Below are 25,566 nucleotides of genomic sequence, written 5' to 3'. Positions count from 1 at the left end.
ACTGCACACATTGTACTCTTCTCTTTCTCTCTTTGATTGTCCCCTTCTGATTTCCTGAAGAAGGCTGACCAATTGATATATGATTCCATATCAGCTGTTAAGGAAACTCACTTGAGATACTGATCTCAGAGAAGTTGTATTCCCTAGAGGCACTGGATCCCTTCTCCATCCAGAATTGCCAGGAATTTTACCTAGCAGTACCTTCTGGAATAATTAGTCATAATGTCATCCACTCCATCTACCCCTCCTTTGTCCACTTGCTTCAGTATGTTCTCTATTGTCCGTCTCATAGAGATATAAATGAAGGCTTTCCATATAGCTATTCCTTCAGCTGCTAGGAATATAGTTTGAGGGGCAGCAAAAAGATATCTGTGTTATTCTCTACTCTCCTATTGTTGTCTTTTAAATGCTTTCTTATCAGTATATTCCCTTATGTTTCCCCTAAATGAAGTGTGTTTAGTATACTGGAGCTGTAGAAATGAACATTTTAGAACCAGAAGGGGCCTTACCAACCTTATGTCCTTTTTCTCACTTTATAGTTGATTGTGTTTTCAAGATCACATAACTAGTTAGTGGTAGGACCAGGTTTCTTCATCATTTTCTTCCTGCAAATGCTTTTGGGTCTTTATAGTTAAAATCAGAACAGTGATATACAGGTTGAATATCCCCAATCCCAAATTGAGCACTGACATGATGTTCAAAGGAAATGCTCATTGGAGCGTTTCAGATTCCAGATTTTCAGATTAGGGAAGTCAGTTGATAAGTATAATAAGTATAATGCAAATATACCAAAATCTTTAAAAATCCAAAATTTGAAATACTTCTAGTCCCAAACATTTTGGATAGGGGTTCTCAACTTGTAATATTACAGTTAGCTTTTGTTCCTTATTCTCTGTTTAAATGTTATTATTAGATCATTTTTGGTAACTTATCACAGTCCCATTAATATAAGTGATAATGGTGCTGAATCTTAGCCGTAAGTAAGGGCCATATATGTGTGTGTGTGTTAATTATTTGTTCTCTGTGTAGTTTTAATTTCCATTGACAGCTGCTTCTCATTATTGTTTTTCAAGCTTTTCTTGATTATGTGCATTTAATTTTGCAGGTGAACTTTAGATTTAATATGTATAATTAATATTAACATAGTATTATAATTATATATGTGTATTATATAAATAATCATCCCTCACTCACTACAAAACAAAGCAGATTGGAATTTTTAAACTGAAATTTATGTTGAATTTTTAGATTAATTTGGGATTAATGGATCTCTTGCCATGATTAGGAGCCTATGGTCTTTTGTTCTCCAGAAAAGTTTTCTATAAATACTTTAATAGGAGTGGTATTAAGAAAAAGTAGGCAATTTTAGTAGCGAACAAAATGTTACTGGTAGTAGGTGAGAATGGTAAGCATATATTGAAAATGCCATCAAGTATTGAATTTGTAGTAGGGCTTTTTACTCATTCATTTAGTAAACTCTTATTGTGATAAAGGAGGCATCAGGGATGACATCCATATTTCTGGCTTGGGCATTCACATTTAAAAAATTAAAGTTGAAGTGTGTGATATATAACATTTGTAAGCTTTTTGATCTGAGGGGGGCAATTATAATGTTCCAGGTACTGTGTTAGGTGCTGGAGATGTAGTGTTGATCAATGCCGCACCATGCCACCCGCGGGCCCTGGGCCTCCCTCCTGTGCTCATGGGCACCCAAAGTTTCAGCCTCAGAAGTAGTTTCCAGAGGGGCCAAGGCAGCCAGGGGTTGGTGTGTCAGTGCCGCCCCAAGCACATGTACAACCAGCTAGGTCACGGCAGTACCTGGGCTGGGCTATCGGGATATAGTCCACAACTTTGCTCTACCACAGAGCAGGCAATGGGAGTGGGAAGAGGCCAGGGAGTGGCAGCAGGCACTTTTGAACCTGCAGGGGGAGGGGGTTTCCTAGGCCCCCAGGAACACAGGGATGCCTGGGTCCAGAGCCATGGCTAGGTGGCTGCAGCTGTGCCCAGGAGTGTGGCTCCTGCCCTGCCAACTCGGTAGGGCATGGGGCTTCCGCTGGGATCACCTGTTCCCAGGTCTTGCCTGCTGTGCAGAGGATGCAACCCTGGCTGCACCTCCCCCACTGCAACTGGCTTCCTCACAGTGGCCACTCCAGACAGGCCGCTGCTGCCATCACTATGAAGGGAAAGTATAGTTTGAGCTGCAGTAAGAAAAGGGAGGGGGCCTAACTTACTTGGGAAGGGTTGTGGGGCATGTCAGGCTACACTTTTGGTGATATTATGAGTTTTGAGCAAAGGCCAGTAATGTGTCTAGAAGTTCTTAGATGAAGAGGTAGAGTTACAGTATTCCAGTTAGTGGGAGCATCTGACCATGTGTGAAGGAGCTTGGTGCATTTGAAGAGCCAAAAGAAAGCTGTTGTCACTAGAACATAGTCAATGATCGGGAGAGGGACTTGAAATGACTAGATTGCCTTCCTTTTTTTAGTCTGCTTTTCAATGTTCACTACTGTGTTGTAGAAGATGGATCAGAGGGTCAAGCGTAGGTATGGAGAGAGCATTTAGGAGCCTGTTCATTTATAGTAGTTCAGATGAGCAACAGTGGGGACATTACAACTAGGGATGTGACAGTAGATATAGAGAGAAGTGGATAGGTTACAGAAGCATGTAGGCGATGCAGTTCCCAGGGTCTGATAATGTATTGCGTATGTGGAGAGATGGAGGAGGGATCAGAGTGACACCCCTATTTCTGACTTGGGCATTCAGTCATTTAAAAACTTGAAGTTTGAGTGAGTATGTAACATTTGCAACTTTTGTTGAGGAGGACATTCTTAAACTTGTGCATTCTAGAAGAGAATATTTAGTGCTTTCCATGTTGATGACCGGGATGTTTTTTCATGCTGTAGATATTACACCACCATATTGCCTCAGTAGAGAAACTTGCTTTGACTACTTCTGGATGCCCCCTTGTGATTCAGTGCAAGAACTTCAGAACCGTGCATTTCATTGTTCCCAGAGAAAGAGATTGCCATGATATTTACAACTCTTTGCTACAACTGTCAAAACAAGGTATTGTTCTTAGAGACCAAAGCTTAGATGCTCAATTTGAGATGGATTATCTAAGATACTTTATTTAATGTTTTATTATTGTTATTTTATCCTTTTTTACTCTGACAGTCAGGTTCTTGTGTACTCTATCTCTCCCAAATTGGCCTGAAAGTAATTAGAAACTATTGATCTGATATAAGAATGGTATAATCAGAAGGGGTAATGTAAGGAAAAAGTAAAGCATTTATAGTAGAGACTTACAAAACCACAGTTTTATATTAATCTTTTAAGTCTATTGATAGCAAGCACAACATATTTTTTAAGAGGGTATTTCACAATCAAAGAGAATGACTTGGAAATTGATATTACGGAATAAAAAGTTAAGGAAGAAGGTCAAGGTCCTTTGGTAGCAGTGGGACTAAAATATTTAATAGATTTGAGTGGGAGATACAGAAGATGAGCAGAGAAACGAGAGGGTGAATTCTATTTGAGTAGAAGTAAGGTTGAGTTCAGTCCTAAAGAAGAACTTTTTTTTTTTTTTTTGGAGACGGAATCTCACTCTGGTCCACACTGGAGTGCAGTGGCGCCATCTCAGCTCACTGCAACCTCTGCCTTCCGGATTCAAGCAGTTCCCTGCCTCAGCTTCCTGAGTAGCTGGGATTACAGGCAGCCACCACCACACCCGGCTAATTTTTGTATTTTTAGTAGAGACGGGATTTCACCATCTTGGCCAGGCTGGTCTTGAACTCCTGACCTTGTGATCCACCCTCCTTGGCCTCCCAAAGTGTGGGGATTGCAGGCGTGAGCCACTAAAGAAGAATCTTGTAACTACTTATGCCCTGTGGATCTGGTGACTTCCTTCCCCCAACATGACTTGAATTATATGTTGGACTGGATTTTGGTTGAGCAGTCTGGGTTGCCGCCTGCAAGAGTGATCTCAGAGCAGGTCTTTGTTCATTCTTCTCTCTGAGGACATAAGCCTGTAACATCCCATTGTCTCAAGCCAGAGTTTCTAGTAAAGACGATTCTGAAGCGCCCCCAGAGCTCTGTGCAACGGTTGCCATTTTTAGTCAACAGTGTCCGATAGGGATGTATAATGCAATTTCACGTTCTGTATGCTATCTCTAGCTTCTCATTATAATGTTAGTCTATTTTACATCTCATTTGAGAAAGTGATTAGTAGGAAATGTCTATTAGTGTCTTTATAATTTTACTTTTAAGAAAAAGAAATATTGCAGTAGAGGATTTAACATGTAAGTCTAACTGTATTTATTAGCTTTACTTTTGCTGATGACAAAAAATCCAATCTCAGATTGATATGTGTGCTTTTTAGGTATAATCATTTGCATACTGAATATCAAATATATTCAGGTATTAGCCATCTCTTTGAAGATTTTGAAGAGAAAAATGAAGGAAAAAACTGAAAAATTACATTTATTTGTAGTGTGTCTTATCAATTGCACTTAACACTTAAACTTTTGTATTCTGTAGCAAAATATGGAGATCTCTATGCATTTTCTTATAATCCCAAACAAAATGATTCAGAACGACTACAAGGCTGGCAGCTCATTGATCTCGCTGAGGAGTATAAGAGGATGGGAGTGCCAAATTCTCACTGGCAGTTGTCTGATGCCAACCGGGACTACAAGGTACCTTAACAACGTTTTGGAGAAATTCAGAAAATGTTAGTACCAGAGGGTTAGCGAGTGTCAGCATAGCAAGTTGTCTGTGTGCTGAAATGTGCTGTTCTTGCGTTTAATAAGGTTTCAAGGTGTTTAAAGAGGTTTTGAACTGAGATAGAATGGTTATGCTTTGTTTGATATTTACAGATTTGTGAAACGTACCCCCGAGAACTGTATGTTCCCCGGATAGCAAGCAAACCCATCATTGTTGGTAGTTCCAAGTTCCGGAGCAAGGGAAGATTCCCAGTTCTTTCCTACTATCATCAAGATAAGGAGGTAGGATGCTTTTCTTTCGATTTTAGAAGTAAGGTATAACTCATCTTCAGGGTTAAGTATCTAAAATAACACTTTGTGTTTTTTTTTTGAGACAGGGTCTCGCTCTGTTGCTGAGGCTGGAGTGCAGTGGCACGATCTTGGCTCACTGCAACCTCCACCTCTTGGTTCAAGCAATTCTTGTGCCTCAGCCTCATGAGTACCTGGGACTGCAGGCGCATGCCACCATGCCTGGCTAATTTTAGTAGAGACGAGGTTTTGCCACGTTGACCCAGGCTGGTCTTGAACTCCTGACCTCAAGTGATCTGCCTGCCTTGGCCTCCCAAAGTACTGGGATTACAGATGTGAGCCACTGCCTGGATCAAGAACACTATTTTTTACATTAAAAGATTGCTAATGGCCGGGCGCGGTGGCTCAAGCCTGTAATCCCAGCACTTTGGGAGGCCGAGACGGGTGGATCACAAGGTCAGGAGATCGAGACCATCCTGGCTAACATGGTGAAACTCCGTCTCTACTAAAAAATACAAAAAAAACTAGCTGGGCGAGGTGGCGGGCGCCTGTAGTCCCAGCTACTTGGGAGGCTGAGGCGAGAGAATGGCGTGAACCCGGGAGGCAGCGGAGCTTGCAGTGAGCTGAGATCTGGCCACTGCACTCCAGCCCAGGTGACACAGCAAGACTCCGTCTCAAAAAAAAAAAAAAAAAAAAAAGATTGCTAATGGAGAAGCACTGGCTTTTTGTTTAATTACATTTTTGCAAATTTAAAACAAAACTACTCAAATATAGAAATTTTCGTACTTCTTGTCATCTTTTCTTGACCCTTCCTTCCTTCCAGCAGTGACTTGAAAATAATACAGTTAGTTAACAGATAGGATCCTCTTTCTTTCCTGTGGTTCTCTTTTGATTCTGCTTATATTTGGGAAAACCTGTTGGTTTTGATAAGATGACCGCTGAGACAAGGGAGAGAACCAAGGGCATTTCAGAGTCCCATTTTAATAGTAAACTCAAATCAAAAGGATTTTGCAACATGAAGCAGTGGAGGAGGCATCTTTGTAGTGAGATGCTGTAATAAGGTTTGCTTATATTAGTAAAACTTAACCTTTGTAGCCTGCTAATAGAAGGCCAGGAGGCACTGTATGTTAAATGCTTTGTATGCATGTCTTCCTAACTTTGTAAGGTAGGCTTTACTAATTACCTGTAACTTTCAAGTGGGGAAACTGAAGTTCAAAGAGAGTAAATCACTTCCTTGTCTCACAGCAAGTAAGTTGAGGAATTCTATGCCATTTCTGACTCCCAGTCCTTTGTGACCTGGTTTTGTTTTCTCTGAGAACCTTTAGAATCTTCTTTTTCCCCAGTGTTCTGAAATTCCTTTTTTTTTTTTTTTTTTTTTTGAGATGGAATTTCGCTCATTGCCCAGGGTGGCGTTCAATGGCGTAATCTCAGCTCACTGCAACCTCTACCTCCCGGGTTCAGGCAGTTCTCCTGCCGCAGCCTCCCAAGTAGCTGGGATTATAGGCACCTGTCACCATGCCCAGCCAATTTTTGTATTTCTAGTGGAGACGGGGTTTCACCATGTTGGCCAGTCTGGTCTTGAACTCCTGACGTCAAGTGATCCACCCGCCTCGGCCTCCCAAAGTGCTAAGATTACAGGTGTGAGCCACCGCGCCCTGCTTTGTCTCCCAGGCTGGCGTGCAGTGGCACAATCTCGGCTCACTGCAACCTCTGCCTCCTGGGTTCCAGTGATTCTCCTGCCTCAGCCTCCAGAGTAGCTGGGATTACAGGCACGTGCCACCACGCCTGGCTAATTTTTATGTTCTTAGTAGAGATGGGTAGGGTTTCACCATTTGGCCAGGATGGTCTCGAACTGCTGACCTCAGGTGATACACCCGCCCCGGCCTCCCAAAATGCTGGGATTGCAGGTGTAAGCCACCAAGCCTGGCTTTGGGATTCTTTCTGTTGTATAAGTTGGTTTCCTTAAAGAAGAAACCTCTAATTTTGGTCCCAATGTGTATAGTAAGTCTGGCCGTGATCCAAGGGTGAAAAGAGTGGTGGCAGGATCTCACATTTTGTTATGTAGACTTTACTTAATGCTCTCAGTTTTTGTGAGTATAGGGCTTCACCCCTGCTCACAGCTGTGTGTATTGTCTATAGAGTCTTCAGGTTCATCCTCATCATAGAATAAACCTTGTCTTCAAGGTAAGGGAGAGTCTGATGGTCTTAGCTAGCCCTCATGCAGACATTCCACCAGTTCTCCTTTTTTTCAGTTATATCCCTGCTCAAGCCTTCAGAGGTTTTGAGCCTTTTGGGATTTTGCTGCACAAAATACCTTGCTTCTTATTGACTTAAGGGAGTTAGCAGCTTTCTTTGTCCTGTAAAATTGGGTATCACTTGCTAGTCAGCTATCATCTCCCCAAATTTTATTGACATCTCTATGTCTTTTTTCCCATTCTCTTTGTCCCTGTGGTTTTATACATTTTAACTTTCTTTATTAGAACCTGACTTGGATTTTGGGAAGGAGCAGAGGCAAAGGGATAAGGGTTTAGACAGAAATTTCTAGTCTACTTTTCACAAATAAATCATAGAGAGGTTAAATGGTTATGGCCTCTCGACACAGCCATATGTGTAAACATTGTTTATTGGAAAGTTGGGCTGAAAATAGTTATTCAGTGAACAACTTAACAAATCAGAAAGTAGGTCTGAAAATAATTTAATTAGGCAATACTCATTTTCTACTATTTTATCATATTTTCATGGTTTTATTTTGTGAGTTTAAAATATGCAATTGTGTGAATTTGTATGTATTTTTGTTTTCCATTGGAGAAAAAGTATATGGGTCTAAATCTTTTAAATCTTTTTTTAGGACTTTAAACAATAGTAGGCTGGGCATGATGGCTTATGCCTGTAATCCCAGCATGTTGTGAGGCTGAGGTGGACAGATTGCTTGAGTCCAGCAGTTGACAACCAGCCTGGGCAACATGGCAAAAACCCGTCTTAACAAAAAATACAAAAATTAGTCAAGCACGGTGGTGTGTTCCTGTAGTCCCAGCTACTCTGGAGGCTAAGTTGGAAGGATTGTTTGAGCCCAGGAGGTCAAGGCTGCAGTAAGCTGTGATCGCACCACTGCATTCCAGTCTGGGCGACAGAGCAAGACCTTGTCTCAAAAACCAACCAAACAAACAAAAAACAGTAAATAATGAATCCAACCATTCACTACTTATAGATTTTCTTGCTCTATTCGATTGACTGTATTTTAACCCAAATTTGAATTGAAGCTCATTTTTCTCATTTTATATTAAGATTGCTGATTTCTAATTAGAGATCTTAAAGCCTTTAGAAAGTAAAAGTTCCAATGATGCTACTTAAAAATTCTTGTTCTATTTTTATTGACTAATCTTTTACTTGAACGTCAGTTGGAAGTATCCTGTAATCTAAATGGAACGCAGAATGCAGGTATCTTAACAGTAGGTTACTTAACAGAAGATTACTTAACAGAGAATTGACTGGGTGTTATTTCTTAGGACCCAGGGTTTTTTCATCAAACTAGATAAGGAGGTGTTTAGTTTTCTTATGAGAAGAGACTATTGGGAAAACTTAGGGAATGTCAAGATATTGAAGTAGTATTTAATTCAAAGAGGATCTTAAAGTTAATGCCTCCTAATTTTTATATTTGATTTTAACACTTTTGGCTTTTTTTCTTGTAAGCATTTTTAAGGATACATTTTAGAGATATTTGCATAATCTGTTTTCTGTTCTTTAAAAAAATAGGCTGCCATTTGTCGATGTAGTCAACCACTCTCTGGATTCAGTGCCAGGTGCCTGGAGGATGAACATTTGCTTCAAGCCATTAGTAAAGCCAATCCAGTTAATCGCTATATGTATGTCATGGATACCAGGCCAAAAGTATGTATTTTAAATACGGTACAGTCTGCTAGTTTAATTATCTTTATTACTTTACTTAATGAGAGTTAATAAACTTGCCCATATTTAAAATATCTGAATCCTAGTTTTAAATTAACTAAGGTTAATCATACTAAGGAAATCAATCCTTTATTTAAAGGATACCAATTTAGAAGACCAGTTTCTGAGTAGCTCATGGTGATTTCTTATGTCTTCTGATGTATATAAATTCAGGAAAGCTGAATTGTATATTGAGAACTCTTGCTAGTATCTAAGTCTTGTGTTATTGTGAAGAAATAGTAAAATGTGTGTTGTGAAAAATAAATTGTTACTATTCTTTTTTTTTTTTTTTTTTTTAAAGACAGAGTTGCGCTCTGTCACCCTGGAGTGCAGTGGTGTGATCTCAGCTCACTGCAACCTCTGCCTGCCCGGTTCAAGCAATTGTCCTGCTTCAGCCTCCTGAGTAGCTGGTATTACAGGCACGCACCACCATGCCTGGCTAATTTTTTGTATTTTTGGTAGAGACGGGGTTTCACCATGTTGGCCAGGCTGGTCTCGAACTCCAGGCCTCAAATGATCTACCCACCTCAGTTGACCTCCCAAAGTGCTGGGATTACAGGCATGAGCCACTGCGCCCATTCTAAATTCTTATTATTCTTTTTTGTAGAATTTTCAATTGGCAAAACATTTTTATGCTAAAATAATGGATTTTAGCTTGAAATATTCAAGAAAATAAGGAAAACAGTTAACTTAGGAAACAATTTGAACCAGAGAATTGTAAATAGTGAACAGGAATTTGGGTTCTCTTAGGTATCTGTGCTGTGGGGCCAAATTGTTATCACTGGAACAAATGTCAGAGTCCCGTCTTTTTATTAACATAGTTAAACAAGCAATTCATATAGGTTCCTAAAACTGAAATAACTAAAATCCTCAGTGGTAATAGCTAACATTACTTTTAATTTTTGTTATAGCGTCGCATGCAGAGCTGGTGGGCTACACAAAAGGACATTGGCAGAATTATAGTGAGGATTTCTTCAAAAATCCAGAATGATGAGAAAATAAGAGAAAGCAATGAGAAAAAGCGAGTGAGCAATATAGAACGCAAGTGGTTTTTAGGCAGCTTTGTGAAGGGAATGGTCACTATTTTAGAAGTGATTCTTATCATTATGCAATTTCACAAAAGATAATCTAGAAAACAGAAGAAGAGATTAAGTTGAGTAAATTGCACTTTGGGAGGCCAAGGCGGGTGGATCACCTGACGTCAGGAGTTTGAGACCAGCCTGACCAACATGGAGACTCTGTCTGTACTAAAAATACATAATTAGCCGGGCATGATGGCGAATGCCTGTAATCCCAGCTACTCAGGGGGCTGAGGCAGGAGAATTGCTTGAACCTGGGAGGTGAAGGTTGTGGTGAGCCGAGATCACGCTATTGCACTACAGCCTGGGCAACAAGAGCGAAACTCTGTCTCAAAAAAAAAAAAAATTATTTGGCCAGGCATAGTGGTTCACACCTGTAATCCCAGCACTTTGGAAGGCTGAGGTGGGTGGATCACCTGAGGTCAGGAGTTCCAGAGCAGCCTGGCCAACATGGCGAAACCCCATCAGTACTAAAAATATAAAAAATTAGCTCAGCACGATGGCAGGCGTCTGTAGTACCAGCTACTTGGGAGGCTGAGGCACGAGAATTGCTTGAACCCAGGAGGCAGAGGTTGCAGTGAGCCGAGATCATGCCATTGCACTCCAGACTGGGTGACAAAAAATATATATAATTATTATTATTATTTAAAAATAGAAATTGATAACTTTGATAATCTTTTATTAAAAATAAAAGACTTCATTAAGAGTTGAGAGTGTTGGTGATATCTCTTAGAAAAATTCTAGAACACTTTTTTGATAATATTAGATATAAAAGGCTATTGTAATATGAGAATTTTTGAAGATGAGGTCTGATACAGTGATTTGTTTTTCAGGACCTCGTAGCTCTTATTTATATAATTATCTTCTTCCCAGAAAATATATCATTCTTTGTTTTACTAGTTAAATGTAAATCAAGTAGTAATAATGTGGAAGCATTTTTTAGCATCTAACTGTAGATTTTACAGTCAGGAGGATACAATTTAACTGTACTTGTTACCAAACTGAGGTCAAATCCACAAAATGAAGAGCTCCTTTTCTTCTAATTTAGGCTCCATTTTATCCATGTTCATAAGAATTTTTAATAAATTGTGTTAACATACTATATGAAATCCTAGCCTGGAAGAATAGAGCATGACAGATCCTAAGGGGACCGCTGACAACATTTTGATCTAATAGCTAAAGACCATGGGCCTGTGAGCAATCTATTTTTTCCTGGAGACCAGTTTATTTTTGGTCCAGTTCTCAGAGATGTATCTCGATGGCCGGTTATATGCCATATTATATGGTGTATGGGCCTCCAATAATTTCTCATATAGAAGACCTCAAGTAATCTGAAGCATATTTCAGATCTGATTCTCAGTTCCCTGTGGCTTTCAGAATGATCAGTGCTCTAGGCTTGTTCTGAAGTAAACTTATAGGTTCATGCTGTAAAAGAAAAGTCCCCCAGCCAGCTCTGCTCAACTGAATCATTTAAAAATTAGATAGGAGACATTTATTTCTAATTTTAAAATATTAGAAACATATGGAAAACTGACGAAAGCATAAATGAATTGGTTTCATGAACTTATGAGAACTTTGACCTTTCCATTATATAGCAATCATATTACTTTATTATTTCCTTCATTACTATTTAATAACATGGGGCATTTTTACTTATTAAAAGATGAATGGTAGCTTATTCAGTTTTGATGAGTTCCTTTAAACTCTCTCCTAGCTAAAATACGGCTTATTTAGTATTTTCATGACATTTTGGTAAATTAGAAGAGAAAAGTAATTTGTCTCTAAATTTCTAAAACTTTTAATTTTAGCTGAATGCAATGGCCAACAGAGCAGCCGGAAAAGGTTATGAAAATGAAGACAACTATTCCAATATTAGATTTCAGTTTGTTGGAATTGAAAATATTCATGTCATGAGGTCCAGCCTTCAGAAATTATTGGAAGGTATATTATTGCTTACTTTTTTAGGCACCCTTGTCCAAAAGAAATCTAATGCTAGTCACATGTAATTTAGAATTTTCCAGTGGTCACATTTTAAAAATTAAAAAGAAACAAGTGAAATTAATTTTAATGATATCCTTACTTAATATATTAAAAACATTATTTTAACATGTAATCAATATAAAAAAATCAGTAATGAGATATTTTTCTTTTCAACAACTCTTAGAAATCAGGTGTGTATTTTACACTTACTACACTTCTGAGTTTGGACAAGCCATATTTCAAATGTTTTGTAGCCATATTTGGTTAGTGGCTACTGTATTAGAACAATTCTAATGGTTTTGCAAAAAAATTGTTATTAGATAGATATTCTTGAGTAGTCAGTACAGTAAATACTAATTTATGGTAATGTTCATTTAAATATTCCAGTCATAGTATGGAATTTAAAAAATTAAAATAGAAGATTATTTTTAGTTAGATGCTTGTGCTACAATGTTTTTAGAGAGATTGGAGCATTTTTGTAAGCACAGGTATAATAGAAAAATATATCCAAGAATCAGTTATTGAGCTTTTAATAGCATCTTTTCATTTATAGAGTCTTGCCTATTTATTTTGTCTTCTTTCTTAATTCACTTATCTAGAAAGATCTTGAAAACACAACACAGAAACTCTAGCCATATTCTAATTGAAATATTTTTATCCCTCTTTTAGTCAATGGCACTAAAGGGCTTTCTGTCAATGATTTCTACTCCGGTTTGGAGAGCTCAGGATGGCTTCGCCATATCAAAGCTGTTATGGATGCTGCAATCTTCTTGGCCAAAGTAACACTTTATCTTTCATATTTGGTCTTGGGGTCTATAATGATTGGGAAGGAGTAGATTCATTCTGTTGGGGGCTGGTATCTATTCATCAGGTAACTTTTATTATTTTTTACTTTTTTAATGAGCTTCACTTTATTTTCAGCCTTAAAAATATCGTGTAGCACTTAATGTAGAAACTTAAAAAGATGTTTCTAAATACTTTGAAGCAACATTTTTTTCTTTGTTTTTTGTTTGTTTGCTTGTGTGTTTGTTGTTATCGTATTTTGTTGCATATTTTGGAAACCGTTGCTGTGACATTATTATTGCAGGCATAGCACTTCTTTGTAACAGTACCTGGTAGTATGGTTTTCAAGTAGAACTTACTGGTTTACCTTAAAGTATGCTAGAATGTATGTGATCTTTCTTTTCAGGCAATAACAGTTGAAAATGCAAGTGTGTTGGTGCATTGTTCTGACGGTTGGGATAGGACTTCCCAGGTTTGTTCCCTGGGTTCTCTTTTATTGGATTCCTACTACAGGACAATCAAGGGATTCATGGTAAGGATTTATTTGGTTAGACCAATGGTTCTTAAGTAGGAGTAATTTTATGTCCCTCCAGAGGACATTCGGCAATGTTGGAGACAATTTTGCACTAAAGGAAATGATGAGACTGGCATCTGTGGGAGCGGCCAGGGATATTGCTAACTAAACATTTTATAATGCATAAAATTTTTGCTGGGGGGGTCAGCCCCACAGCAAAGAATATTCTGGCCTGTAATGTCAGTACTGTTGAGGTTGGGAAACCGTGAATTAGACTCATTTCCATGTGTGCTAACGCTGACAATAAACTTTAGATTTAAATAACTTTTTTTTCCTAAAATGTTGCAATGGAAATATTCAGTATTTTGTCCCTCATTTTTATCTAACAAATACAAATAATGTAATACAACAATGCACAAATAAGAGTACTTAAAATTAAATTCTGAAGGAAACCTTCTATTTAAAACACCCGCATTTGTAAGTGTAATAACATGTTAGCCATGTTTTATATCTGAAGATAAAATTTCTGGTTGAATAGATTTTCTCCTTTGTGAAGATAAAGGCCTAGTTCCTGCTTTTTGTTTCTTTGCTTTTAAAGGTATGATCAGATTTTTATTTGCTTGCTTTTAAACGTGTGATCAGATTAACTTATGTTTTCAAAATTTACATCTTAACTCATAATTAAATGAAGAGATGTTAGAAAATTTTCATTAGTTTAGAATTATTAAATACAGTGCCATCTTAAAGCAAAGGAAGATTTAAAATCACCAGTCCCTTTTCAGCACGACTATTTTGTGCTGCTAACATACTGACTCTCGGACAGGCCAAGCGGGAATGCTGCTAATAAGAAAATAATGCTCAGCTTACCTTGAGAGTATATGATAAGGAATATTTTCTTTGCCTTATTTGGCTTTAATTATTTATTAGACATCCAAATGAAAATAGGTAATAAATGGGGATGATGTGAGAGCTTCCCAGGCAATAAGAACAGTGTGAACCAAAGCATAACCTTTTTTGGTGACTGCAGGTAATGTGTGATGGATGGAGTTCAGAGTGAATATTAGAATAGAAGGCTTGGCTGCAGAGGAATAGAGTGGGGTCAGGGCCTGAGGAAGAGAAGGCTGGAATGGGGCTTTCCCCTCTTTGGATAATGGGAGCTATTAAAGAGTTTTAAACAAGCAAACAGTAACTTGATTAGATGTGCTTTTTAAAAAGATGGTTTGGTGTCTTGAAGGCCAGAGGGAGTGGGAATGGAGGCTAGGAGGCCAGTGTAGACACTGTTACACTAACTTACGAGACAAAAGTTTTTAATTTTACCACACTAAAAGAGTAACACACAAGTGAAGGGGGAAGTGATGGGTTCCAGGGATGTTTAGAGAATAGAGTCAGTGGCTGGGCGCAGTGGCTCACTCCTGTAATCCCAGCACTTTGGGAGGCCAGGGTGGGTGGATCAGGAGGTCAGGAGTTTGAGACCAGCCTGGCCAATATGGTGAAATCCTGTCTCTACTAAAAATTAGCCGGGTGTGGTGGTGTGCACCTGTAGTCCCAGCTATTCAGGAGGCTGAGGCAGAAGAATCACTTGAACCCAGGAGGCGGAGGTTGCAGTGAGCCAAGATTGCACCATTGCACTCCAGCCTAGGCAACAGAGTGAGACTCCGTTTCAAAAAAAAAAAAAAAAAAAGAAAGCAGAGTCAGTAAGAATTGGTCATGGATTGGATGTGGGATAGAAGAGAGGAGTCTTCCTCTGGGGTGATTTCCAAGTTTCTGAATTAGGTGCCAGGACGGATGGTGCTGCTTTCTGGCTCTTCACTGAGATAAGCCGAAGAATACATTTAGTGAGAAAGATATTGAGTTATGCTTTAAACGTGGCTGTGCAGAAGAATGGCAGAGAGACCAGAATAAAATCTGTAGCTTCAGCCAAAAGATCACTTGGCCAAGGTCACACTAAGTGGTGAAGCTGGGATTGGAGCCTGTGCCTGAGCTCCAGTGACTACATCCTCAGCCACATCGGTGTATAGTCTTCTGCCAAAAGCAGAGGCTTGAGAAAACTCAGAGAAGCTAAAACCGGCAGTTTTGACACTATGAAAAGAATGTGGTTGGTGACTGTATAATGAAGTGATAAAGTATACTAAATACTACAAATATTTGTTTAGATTAGACTGAAAAAGTTAGAAATCTGTTTTTACAGTGGAGTGGGTAAGTAGAGAAGCTGCAGCAAGGAAAACATAAAGTCAGTCCATTCAAGAGGATAGATGTTAACACTTGGATTTGAACATGAACTCAAGTAAGATGATTTGATTAAAATAATTGGTCTTTTTATCATCAGTTTTTTTTCTTCAAAAGAGTAGTATATAAATAATATAAAGAATGTACAAGTAAGCCAAAAGGTTTAAAATATCCACCTCAGTCTACCACCTAGAGTTAACCTTTGTTAGCAGTTTTGGTTTACATTTTTCTAGCCTTTTTCCTATGATATATCATCTTCATACATACAAAAACTTAAATGTAATACTGCTTTATAACATGTTCTTTTCACTTAAAATGTAATAAGTTCAATGGAAATAATTTAAGTCACAAAACTACTCTATTTCTTTTTATGCGTTTTTATTCTTCTTTAACCCCACCTCGAATCAAGGTTTTGGCATTCTTCTGCCTGTGGTTTTTTGTACTGTTTTGTTTATAAGTTAAAAGTGTACAGTAAATACTGTTTTTAAACTAATAAGATTTAATCCAGCCTAAACAAAATAATTGAAAGTAGTCAGAAAGTGAATTTTACTTTTTCTCATTAAGGTTTTAATAGAAAAGGATTGGATCTCTTTTGGACATAAATTTTCAGAGAGGTGAGTCACAGTTACACAGTCATATATTTTATAAAATTAGTAAACCAAGTTTAGAATGCCAAAATGTTTCTGTTCCTTATGAACTCACATGCGTGGTGGGAGGTAAGAGTGTCATGGTTTTTACTGTATTTTACATGAAGATGTTTAATTTTTTTCTGTAATTTCTTTCAATTCTAGTACACTTGACTATTTATTACCTTCCTTTTTGGCTGCATTATATTTAGAGATGGTAACAGATCCTTTAAAGCTGTGGTTTAAAAACTCATAAATGATTTCAATAAAAATTCTAGTTTTTTGTGCTAACATAACAGTGCTTTAGGAATATTTTTGTATGTTTAAGATTAACAATACCTGAACAATGGACTCTTTCAGAGGTGTTTTTAAAAGCTTGTACTTTCTGTGGGGTTAGGTGTGGCCATTTGGATGGTGACCCAAAGGAAGTCTCACCAGTGTTTACTCAGTTCTTGGAGTGTGTGTGGCATTTGACCGAACAGTTTCCACAAGCCTTTGAATTCAGTGAAGCATTTCTTCTTCAGATCCATGAACATATTCATTCATGCCAGTTTGGAAACTTCCTTGGAAATTGTCAAAAGGAAAGAGAAGAGCTCAAGTAAGATGATTCAATTAAAAGGGTCTCCTTTTGCCCCTACTTAGCCGAGGTCTAACAAAAATCGTGGTTGAAACTTAATAAAATATCTTGACAATTTGAAATTTTGTTGTAAAGATTTTATTTTTTGTATTTCTAAAGCTAAAGCTGAGTACCCTTCTAATATTCCCCTGCCTTTCAGGTAATAGTAAAAACACATTATAAAGTGTGTTTTGAAGTGTAGCATACATACAGAAAAGTACATATAGCGTAAGTATGAAGCTCAGTAAATCTTACCAAACTCACACACCTATGTCACCAGAACCCAGAATGTGAAATGTTGCCAACACCCTGGGAAGTCCCCTCATGCTTCTTTCCAGTCTGCATTAATATATTTTAGAGCAGAGAAATCCTTATGCTGTTTTATTTCCCAGAGTGTGTTGGTCGCTAGTTTTAAAGTGTAAAATATTTTAAACTGTTGGTTTGTTTTAAGGTAAGATGGAGCCTTATAGCTCTCCCCACATTTCTAAACAGACAGTTCTTTGGGGAAAAGAAATCTAGCTGTGTTGACTCTAGCGCGTCTGTCCAGAGAAAAGCTCTGAGATGCTACTTGACCCTAGTTCATGTTATTTCCTGACCAGTCTTTGGGGATAGGGGGTTTTGCCTGAATTCTGCTACAAGGAAGATCTCTGGAGTAGGTCTTAGAGGTCCTATGTATATTGTTTTAGGTTGGGCTTCTGAGTTTGGATTTCTTTATTGCCTCTTACAGTAGGCAATAAAGAGCACTTAACAGACTTTTGAACATCCAAGGGACATACTGAGGAAGCTAAATCTGGTAGTATTTGAAGATAGCCACATGCTCACACTCCCAACAGAGTTAACAGCAGAACTGAGAGCATGTGGAAAATTCTAAAGGTGTGTAAAGGGAATAAAAAGTGAATAGAGAACGGCGGAGATGAACAATCAAAGAACATTGAGACTTTAGCTCTATGCTACAGTGATTCAAAATAGTTTATTATAATTTGGAGCACAGAGGTGACTCTTTTCCTGGAGTACAGAGCTATTTTAGGAAAAACTATTCTTAATTAGTGCCAAACATTATAAAAAATGGAAAGATGGAAATAAAAGTAGATATTTCCTAGTAGTTTTTCTCTAAGACACACCTATGGGTCATCTTAGGAGTTATGGAAAAATGAGATTTTCCGCTTTCCCTCTGGATACCTACACTATGTTTACTTGGCAAATGTGCAGTCTAAAACCATTCTTACCTTTGCCTACCTACTCTTAGATTTGCAAAATAATTGGCTTTTAAAATTCTTGCATAACATCCTGATTTGGCCTGTTTCCCTTTTTGTGCCCACTCACACTTACGTGTGTTCCTGCCCTGTGGTACTTGCCCCTACAGCCCAGATGTGCGGTTAAGAGAAGAAGGCCAGACAGAAAGATACATTAGTGTCTTGTTCTATGTGTATGTTTGTGGTGATTTGAAGTAGGTGAAACACAGACCAGGTTTTTGAAATTCTGTGAGTTGAGAGGAATCCCTTAAAATGTGTGGTTGTGAGAGAAAGTGTTATACCTGTGTTGTGTTCAAGAAACATGGCTTTATTTATTACCTAATTATGAATGAAAAAGGAGAATAGAGAGAATATGGGATTCTGAGACGAGGTTAGACTGTGAATAGAAGAAAAAACTAAAATTTAAATCTGCTTCAGAAGCCATCGCCTGATTTATAAAAATGAATATTACCATTCCTACTTTGCATCTATAGGAAAGATCTCTATGTTCTTCTCATTACATTAAGGTTGAAGGAGAAGACTTATTCCCTGTGGCCATTTCTTTTGGAAGACCAAAAGAAGTATTTAAATCCTCTCTACAGTTCCAAATCTCACAGATTTACAGTTTTGGAGCCAAATACAATATCTTTCAATTTTAAGTAAGTTGACATCATTGAAGTGTTTATATTTGAATTTTCTCAAACACAATTTATTGAAACTTTTTTTTTTGTCATAAAGGTTTTGGAGGAACATGTACCACCAATTTGATCGAACACTGCATCCTAGGCAGTCTGTATTTAATATGATTATGAATATGAATGAGCAAAATAAACAATTAGAGAAAGATATTAAAGACCTAGAATCTGTAAGTATTCTGATGTATCTAATTTAATATATTTGGGATGTGAAATTAGTTTACAATTAGACTAATACTTGTATTGTTGGTGTAAATCAGCATATAAACTTCTGAAGTAAGCAGTTGCTTCAAAATCAGGTCAACCCTACTTTGATTGAATATGTTAGTTCGAATCACTTTCTTTGTATTTTAAAATACATTAAAATACTAGAAGTATATAGCATAATGTATAGATAAATACAATAACTATCTGTGTACCCACCAGCTAGCTTTTGTGGGATTTTAACATTTACTATATGTGCCTCAGATCTTTCTCGTTCTTGTTTTAAGAAATAAAACATAGGCCGGGCGTGGTGGCTCATGCCTGTAATCCCAGCACTTTGGGAGGCCGAGGTGAGCGGATCACGAGGTCAGGAATTCGAGACCAGCCTGGCCAGCACAGTGAAACCCCATCTACTAAAACAATTTAAAAAATTAGCCAGGCATGGTGGCGTGTTCCTTTAATCCCAGTTACTTGGGAGGCTGAAGCATGAGAATTGCTTGAATCCGGGAGGCGGAGGTTGCAGTGAGCCGAGACCGTGCCACTGCACTCCAACCTGGGCGACAGAGCGAGATTCCATCTCAAGAACAAAAACAAACAAAAAAAGAAAAAAACATAGATCTATTTGAAGACCCTCTGTACTCTTAGCCAGTCTTCACCCATGTATTTTGAGGTCTGCAGATTCACTGTGCTGAATTTGCTCTTAGTCATTCTTGTGCATGTTGTTATACTTTTACTATATATGTTTGCATCCACAATTTGTAATACTGTTTTTCTTGTCTTAAAATATTTTTATTGTGTATTGAAAAAATACCAAAGACTATCTATAATGTTTGTATGAGGTGTAAAAGGAAACAATGTATATGCCCATATGCCCTCCACTCTGCTTAAATAACTGATGTTTTAAAACTTACCTGACCTCGTGATCCGCCCGTCTCGGCCTCCCAAAGTGCTGAGATTACAGGCTTGAGCCACCGCGCCCTAGCCGGGCGAGGTGGCGGCGCCTGTAGTCCCAGCTACTCGGGAGGCTGAGGCAGGAGAATGGCGTAAACCCGGGAGGCGGAGCTTGCAGTGAGCTGAGATCCGGCCACTGCACTCCAGCCCGGGCGACAGAGCGAGACTCCGTCTCAAAAAAAAAAAAAAAAAAAAAAAAAAAAAAAAAAAAAAAACTGTTACCATACTGTTTATGTGCTTCATTTTGCTCAACATTGTTTTGACATCTATCCATGTTGATACATGCAGCTTTTACTCATCTGTTTTTTTAGTGACTACTGTGTAACTTTCTATTGTATGAATATATCACAGTCTATCCATTCAGCTATGAATGAATATTTAAATTGTTTTCAGTTTTGGATTTCCATGATTACAAATGAAGTTAAATGACTTTCCATATTTGTTGGCCATTTGGTTTTCCTTTTCTGTGAATGGACTGTTCAAATCTTTGCTCATTTTCTGTTGGCATATTTGCCTTTTTCTTATTGATTTGTAAGAGTTGTTTATATGCCAGGCACTAATTCTGTTAGTTATATATATTACAAATGGCTTTGTCCAACCTATTGTCTTCCACTTTATTTATGGTATGCTATATATAGATGTTTTGAATTTTCATGTCAAATTGGCCAATGTTTTATGCTTTCTGGGTGTGTCTTGTTTAACAAATCCCTCTCTACCCTAAGACTTTCCTATAATCTTTTTTCTGCCATCCTATATAAGCAAAAAGGATCAGTAAGTACATATATATTTTTAAAATCCTAGACAGTTATAACAGTAAGACTGTCTCATCTACCTCTCAGGCAGGAGTCTCCCTTACTCATCTTTTGTATAAGGAGGTAATGACTGCTTGAGTAAATTGTAGAAGGATATGGTCAAGAGAGGCAAGCCCAGGTTAATAGGTAATACAGGATTATCAGGACAGTCCAAGAATTTAACAGAGCGTGATACTCTGCCACAGGACACGTTAAAAATCTTCTGTTAAAAAAATAAAAGTTCTGTTGTGTTTAAAATCTGTTATTTTTTCCTAACAAATCACTGTAGGAAAACCATGTAAGAAAAACTCTTTATACAGTGAGCCCTTTAGCTACACAAGATTATTTGTTGTGTTTTCGTGTTTCATATACTTTTTTTTTTTTTTATAAATGTTTCACTGTTATGCTTTGTAGGTAATATATGTCCATTTCAAGTGTGGAAGCCTAGTGATCGCCTGCAGTCAAGTCTTGCTGGATTGTTTGTTTAATAAACATAAAAACTAACAATTTTCCACAGCAAAAAATTGTACACAATTAGGATTTTCAACCATGTCATATGCATTAAATGTTTCTAATTTTTTGAGATTTAGTTTTGTTATACATACAGAGAACATATTTTGCAAAAGCATGTTTTCTTTTTTTCATGTAAAGTATTGTGGTATATGCAATTAGTAATTTTCTTTTCAAATTTGTGTTTGTTCTAGAAAATTAAACAACGCAAAAATAAGCAAACAGATGGCATCCTCACCAAGGAATTGTTGCATTCAGTTCATCCTGAATCACCTACCCTCAAAACTTCCCTGTGTTTTAAAGAGCAGACTCTGCTACCCGTAAATGATGCTCTTCGAACTATAGAGGGCAGCAGCCTGGCAGATAATCGTTATAGTGAATATGCAGAAGAGTTTTCTAAATCAGAACCTGCTGTGGTCAGCTTAGAGTATGGTGTGGCAAGAATGACTTGTTAGACTCCTAGAGTTTTTTCTGCAATGATTGCAATACAAGAAAAGGATTATTGTGAGGATGGTCTGTAAGCAAGACCAAGAATTTGTCTAATAAAAATTTTAGGGTTTAACGGTAGGCTAATAGTTGAAGGAAGGATAATAACTGCCCTTGTGAGAGAGATAAGTCATTTTAATTGCATTTCCAGCAAGGAATGACATTCAATTCTGTAAGAAACGAGTGGTATTTGATGTATTTACTCAAAACACAATTTGCACTGTACACTAGTGAATTGATATTTATGATTTATGTTAATTCAGCCAAACATAAATAGCCTTCCTTAAGTACAATTTAACTTCAAGAAAACAAAATTTGACAACATAGTTTCCTAATAAATGATATGGCATGTGCTTTCAATTATGTAGCTTTGTAACTATGAATATTTACATCTTTTGCCTTTTAGTGATATTTAATGTTGAAGTGCCATGAAAAATATTTCTAAGGAAGCCTTAAATTCCCAGTGGATTCTTTACCCTTATGTTTTACAGCCTACAACAAGATTTTTTGTTTTGTTTTTCTTTTGATCAGCCTTGTTTTGTTTGTAAAGAATTGTGCTCTCATTACTGCTGGGGTTGCATGCTACAATACTTCTATATAAACACTTGTAGAAGTACACTGTTCACATTTAGCCTGCCCCACTTTCATATTCAAAATTAATGAAACTGAAGGTTTATTCTGATCATAATTTGTTTAGTGCTATTTGGTAACTTATTATTTACAGCTTAGATTATTGATTTCTTGAATACGTATAAGCACATTTGACTGTCTTTTATATATGGATTACTGCGTTCCATTGATTTTTATTTTGTGGTTGGCTTTATTTCTTTCACAACTGTGTAAGTTTAAAGAGCTAAAGCTCTAAAACTGTTCTTAGAAACGGTGAATAGTATATGTATACGTATATTTTTAAACTGCCTTATTGCTCAGTGAGTTGCTGTTCCTGGAGTATCTAACTTTCAGTTTACCCAAAAACTTTTGGGTAAACATAAAAGGGAAGTATAGATAGTTTAGGTTGTGCATGGTTGCATGAATTTTGAAGTCATTTCTATGTGGAGCATTATTTTTCTTCTTGTTAAATATAGAAAAAAAAATTAAAGAGATTCTACTACAAAGTTATTGTTTAACAAAAGCAACTTAAACTCTGGGAAAGATTTCATTTTGCCATGTTATATTTACTGTTTATTCTGTTTATTAAAGTACATATCTTTAAATTACCAAAAAACAAGAAACAAAACATAAAAACCCCAAAACTATCGCTTGGAATTAGCAATATCACCCAACTGGCTTTAAATTTTAAAATTTATATAACATGGTGGCATGAGGTACAATTTGAGTATTAGGCAATTTGCATAGGGTCCCTCATGCTGCTTTCTGTTACACCTCTATTATATTAGTTTTGAACATAAACATCTTTTTCAGACAAAAAAAAAGCTTTATTGTATGAGAGCTTATCTAACCCTGTTTATTTTTCCATTGCTTTTCTGTAATACATTATGTAATTTTAAAAATATTCCTTTTTAAACAGCAACAGAAATGCACTATAAAATATAGTATGTGATTAACCAATACTGCTTCCATATTTAAGCACTGGGAATGGAAACTTAATCTCTGTGACTACAAAGGGAAGTTTTTGTGCCTTGGTGTTCCAGTCACTGATTGTGGTTTTAGAATCTTCTGTGGCTGACTTCTTGTATTCAACTCTGGTGTATTATCTTAATCTTCAACTTTAGACATATATTTGTGTGTTTATATGCTCACAGGTGGACTGAGAAATCAGTTACATCTTAAGTGACCTACAGGGTATATGTTGGCAAAAGCAGGCTGTGTATATGTCTTATAAAAGTTGGATTTGTGTTCAGTGTGTTTGGAAGTGTATAGCATGTAAATTATTTCATATATTATTTAAAGGTAATTAAATGTTCACATTTAACTTTGAATGTTTTTCTTCTGGATAAAACAAATAGAATCAAGTTGTAGTTTTTTTTTTTTTCTCTTCTCACATGGGCAAGTAGACTTCCCCATTACATTAACGTAACAGCATAAGGTTTGAGGAGTTTATTTTCCAAAAGTTTGTTGATAAATCATACCTGTTTCATACAAAAATAATTTCCAGAATATTTAAAATAGGTATAGTGGGCTAAAAGGCCCATCAGATGTAGGTAATAATGTCATTAAGTTTTCCTTTTGTTTCTGTCACTTGCTCATGTTACAATCAGTATTCTATTGTGCCCTTGCCAGCTTGACGGAAGGCAGGGTCCAGTGAGTACAGACATTCAAGGTGAAATGTCTCTCCAAAGGCAGATCTGGATGTAAATATGAGGAAGAAAATGACTGGCTGAGAAGAGGATAATTTTATTGAGGGTGTTTTGAAAAGGTCAGCTAGGCTAGAAGTAGCTCAGGGAATCTTGAGTAAAGATGAAGGGAAATCTTTAAAAACAAATTGAATTTATTTGGTCGGGCAGCAGAGCAGGGAGATGGTGTCAGTCAAGCCTGTTTTGAAAAAGGGGTTTTTGCAGAAGGCCAGTTTTAAAATTTCGAAAAATTTCCAGTTGACATGCTAAGTTGGATTAAATGCTGATCATCTATAAAACTACATAGTTGCTGCAAAAGTAATTGGGGCTTTTGCCATTGAAAGTGGTGACAAAAACCACAAGTACTTTTGCACCAACCTCCTACTACAGTTGCAGACTTTTATTAGTGACATTGATCTTCATTAGCCAAGTTTTGGTTAGTTTGTTGACTTTTCCATGTCGAATTCCAAGTGACATTAACATGCCTTGATTAATTAAAGAAAATTTGGAGACTGTTTAAGATGTATATCTAGATATCAATGTAAACTAAGTTTTAGGAACTTACATCTAGAAGAAAGCCTATAATCTAGAATAATTATCTCAAAAAAGAATATATATACCATTGTACTTGATATAAGAAAATGTAAACATGAAACCCTGACATTTTAATAAACAGTATTTGTGCTACTCTAGTTATTTCTAGCAAAGTAAAATATCCATTTAAATGGCAACTTTTATAAAATAGTGGCCTGCATAACTGAAAGGAACTTTCAGAAGCTAGTAGTAGACTCTCCAGCCCTGGTGTTCTGTTTGTGATTCAGTAGTTAGGGGTTGGGACTCTGGAGTTAAAATTATTTGCATACCAATAACTTGTTTGCATTTAGCAATATTTTGGATATTGTGATGCAAATGGTTGGGGAATCATACTTTGAGAAACACTGCTGTAAACCGTCCATCATGGTCAGTAGACATCTCGTTCGTCAAGGGATGCAGAATTATTATTATTATTATTATTTTTTTTTTTTTTTGAGATGGAGTTTTGCTTTTGTTGCCCAGGCTGGAGTTCAGTGGTGCAAGCTCGTCTCACCACAGCCTCCGCCTCCGGGTTCAAGTGATTGTCCTGCCTCAGCCTCCAGAGTAGCTGGGATTACAGGCATGCTCCACCACAGTTTCGCTGTTCTAGTAGAGACGGCGTTTCTCCATGTTGGTCAGGCTGATCTCAAACTCCTGACCTCAGGTGACCCACCCGCTTTGACCCCCCAAAGGATTACAGGCGTGAACCACCGCACCCACCTCAGAATTACTCTTGCATAAAGAGCAACAGGCTGGGGAGCATCACACTTCTGAAACATTGTGATACAAGTGAGAGGGAGAAATAAACCTTTGTTTTAAGCCACTGAGATTTTGGGCTCTTTGTTACTGTGGTGTAGCCGTGCCCATCCTGAGGGACGAAACCATTTGTACCAAGTTCTGTTTTCCCATTAGTTCCCAAATGGCCTTCGTCCTGCTATTTTGCGTCAGTATCCAGCTGAGGTTTGTGCACTACATTTGGTTATAGCCCATCCGTCTCTGTGTTGAACAGCCGGTCACCTCTTGCCCTCTCCACTGACCTTTTTGCACCAGACCAG

General features: G+C 37.4%; 1 protein-coding gene across 2 annotated transcripts in view; it reads left to right on the top strand.

Moving 5' to 3' along the window:
• The window catches only part of MTMR6 (myotubularin related protein 6), a 41,701-nt gene extending 17,076 nt beyond the window's left edge, over positions 1-24,625 (top strand). Inside the window, exons 3-14 of one of the 2 annotated variants that reach the window (XM_010360176.2) lie at positions 2,901-3,063; positions 4,534-4,691; positions 4,872-5,000; positions 8,760-8,894; positions 11,839-11,971; positions 12,680-12,789; positions 13,200-13,325; positions 16,098-16,147; positions 16,557-16,757; positions 18,535-18,666; positions 18,746-18,872; positions 21,353-24,625. In XM_010360176.2, coding sequence (XP_010358478.1) covers positions 2,901-3,063; positions 4,534-4,691; positions 4,872-5,000; positions 8,760-8,894; positions 11,839-11,971; positions 12,680-12,789; positions 13,200-13,325; positions 16,098-16,147; positions 16,557-16,757; positions 18,535-18,666; positions 18,746-18,872; positions 21,353-21,613 — 1,725 coding nt within the window. In that variant the 3' untranslated portion in view covers positions 21,614-24,625. The remainder of the gene's footprint in view (positions 1-2,900; positions 3,064-4,533; positions 4,692-4,871; positions 5,001-8,759; positions 8,895-11,838; positions 11,972-12,679; positions 12,790-13,199; positions 13,326-16,097; positions 16,148-16,556; positions 16,758-18,534; positions 18,667-18,745; positions 18,873-21,352) is intronic. The other variant, XM_030922240.1, reaches the window with a different exon arrangement.
• Positions 24,626-25,566: the final 941 nt, after the last annotated feature.

The sequence above is a fragment of the Rhinopithecus roxellana genome, chromosome 18 (assembly GCF_007565055.1).
Source record: "Rhinopithecus roxellana isolate Shanxi Qingling chromosome 18, ASM756505v1, whole genome shotgun sequence".
NCBI classification, from domain to species: Eukaryota; Metazoa; Chordata; class Mammalia; order Primates; family Cercopithecidae; genus Rhinopithecus; species Rhinopithecus roxellana.
This window is presented reverse-complemented; position numbering and strand designations above follow the sequence as displayed.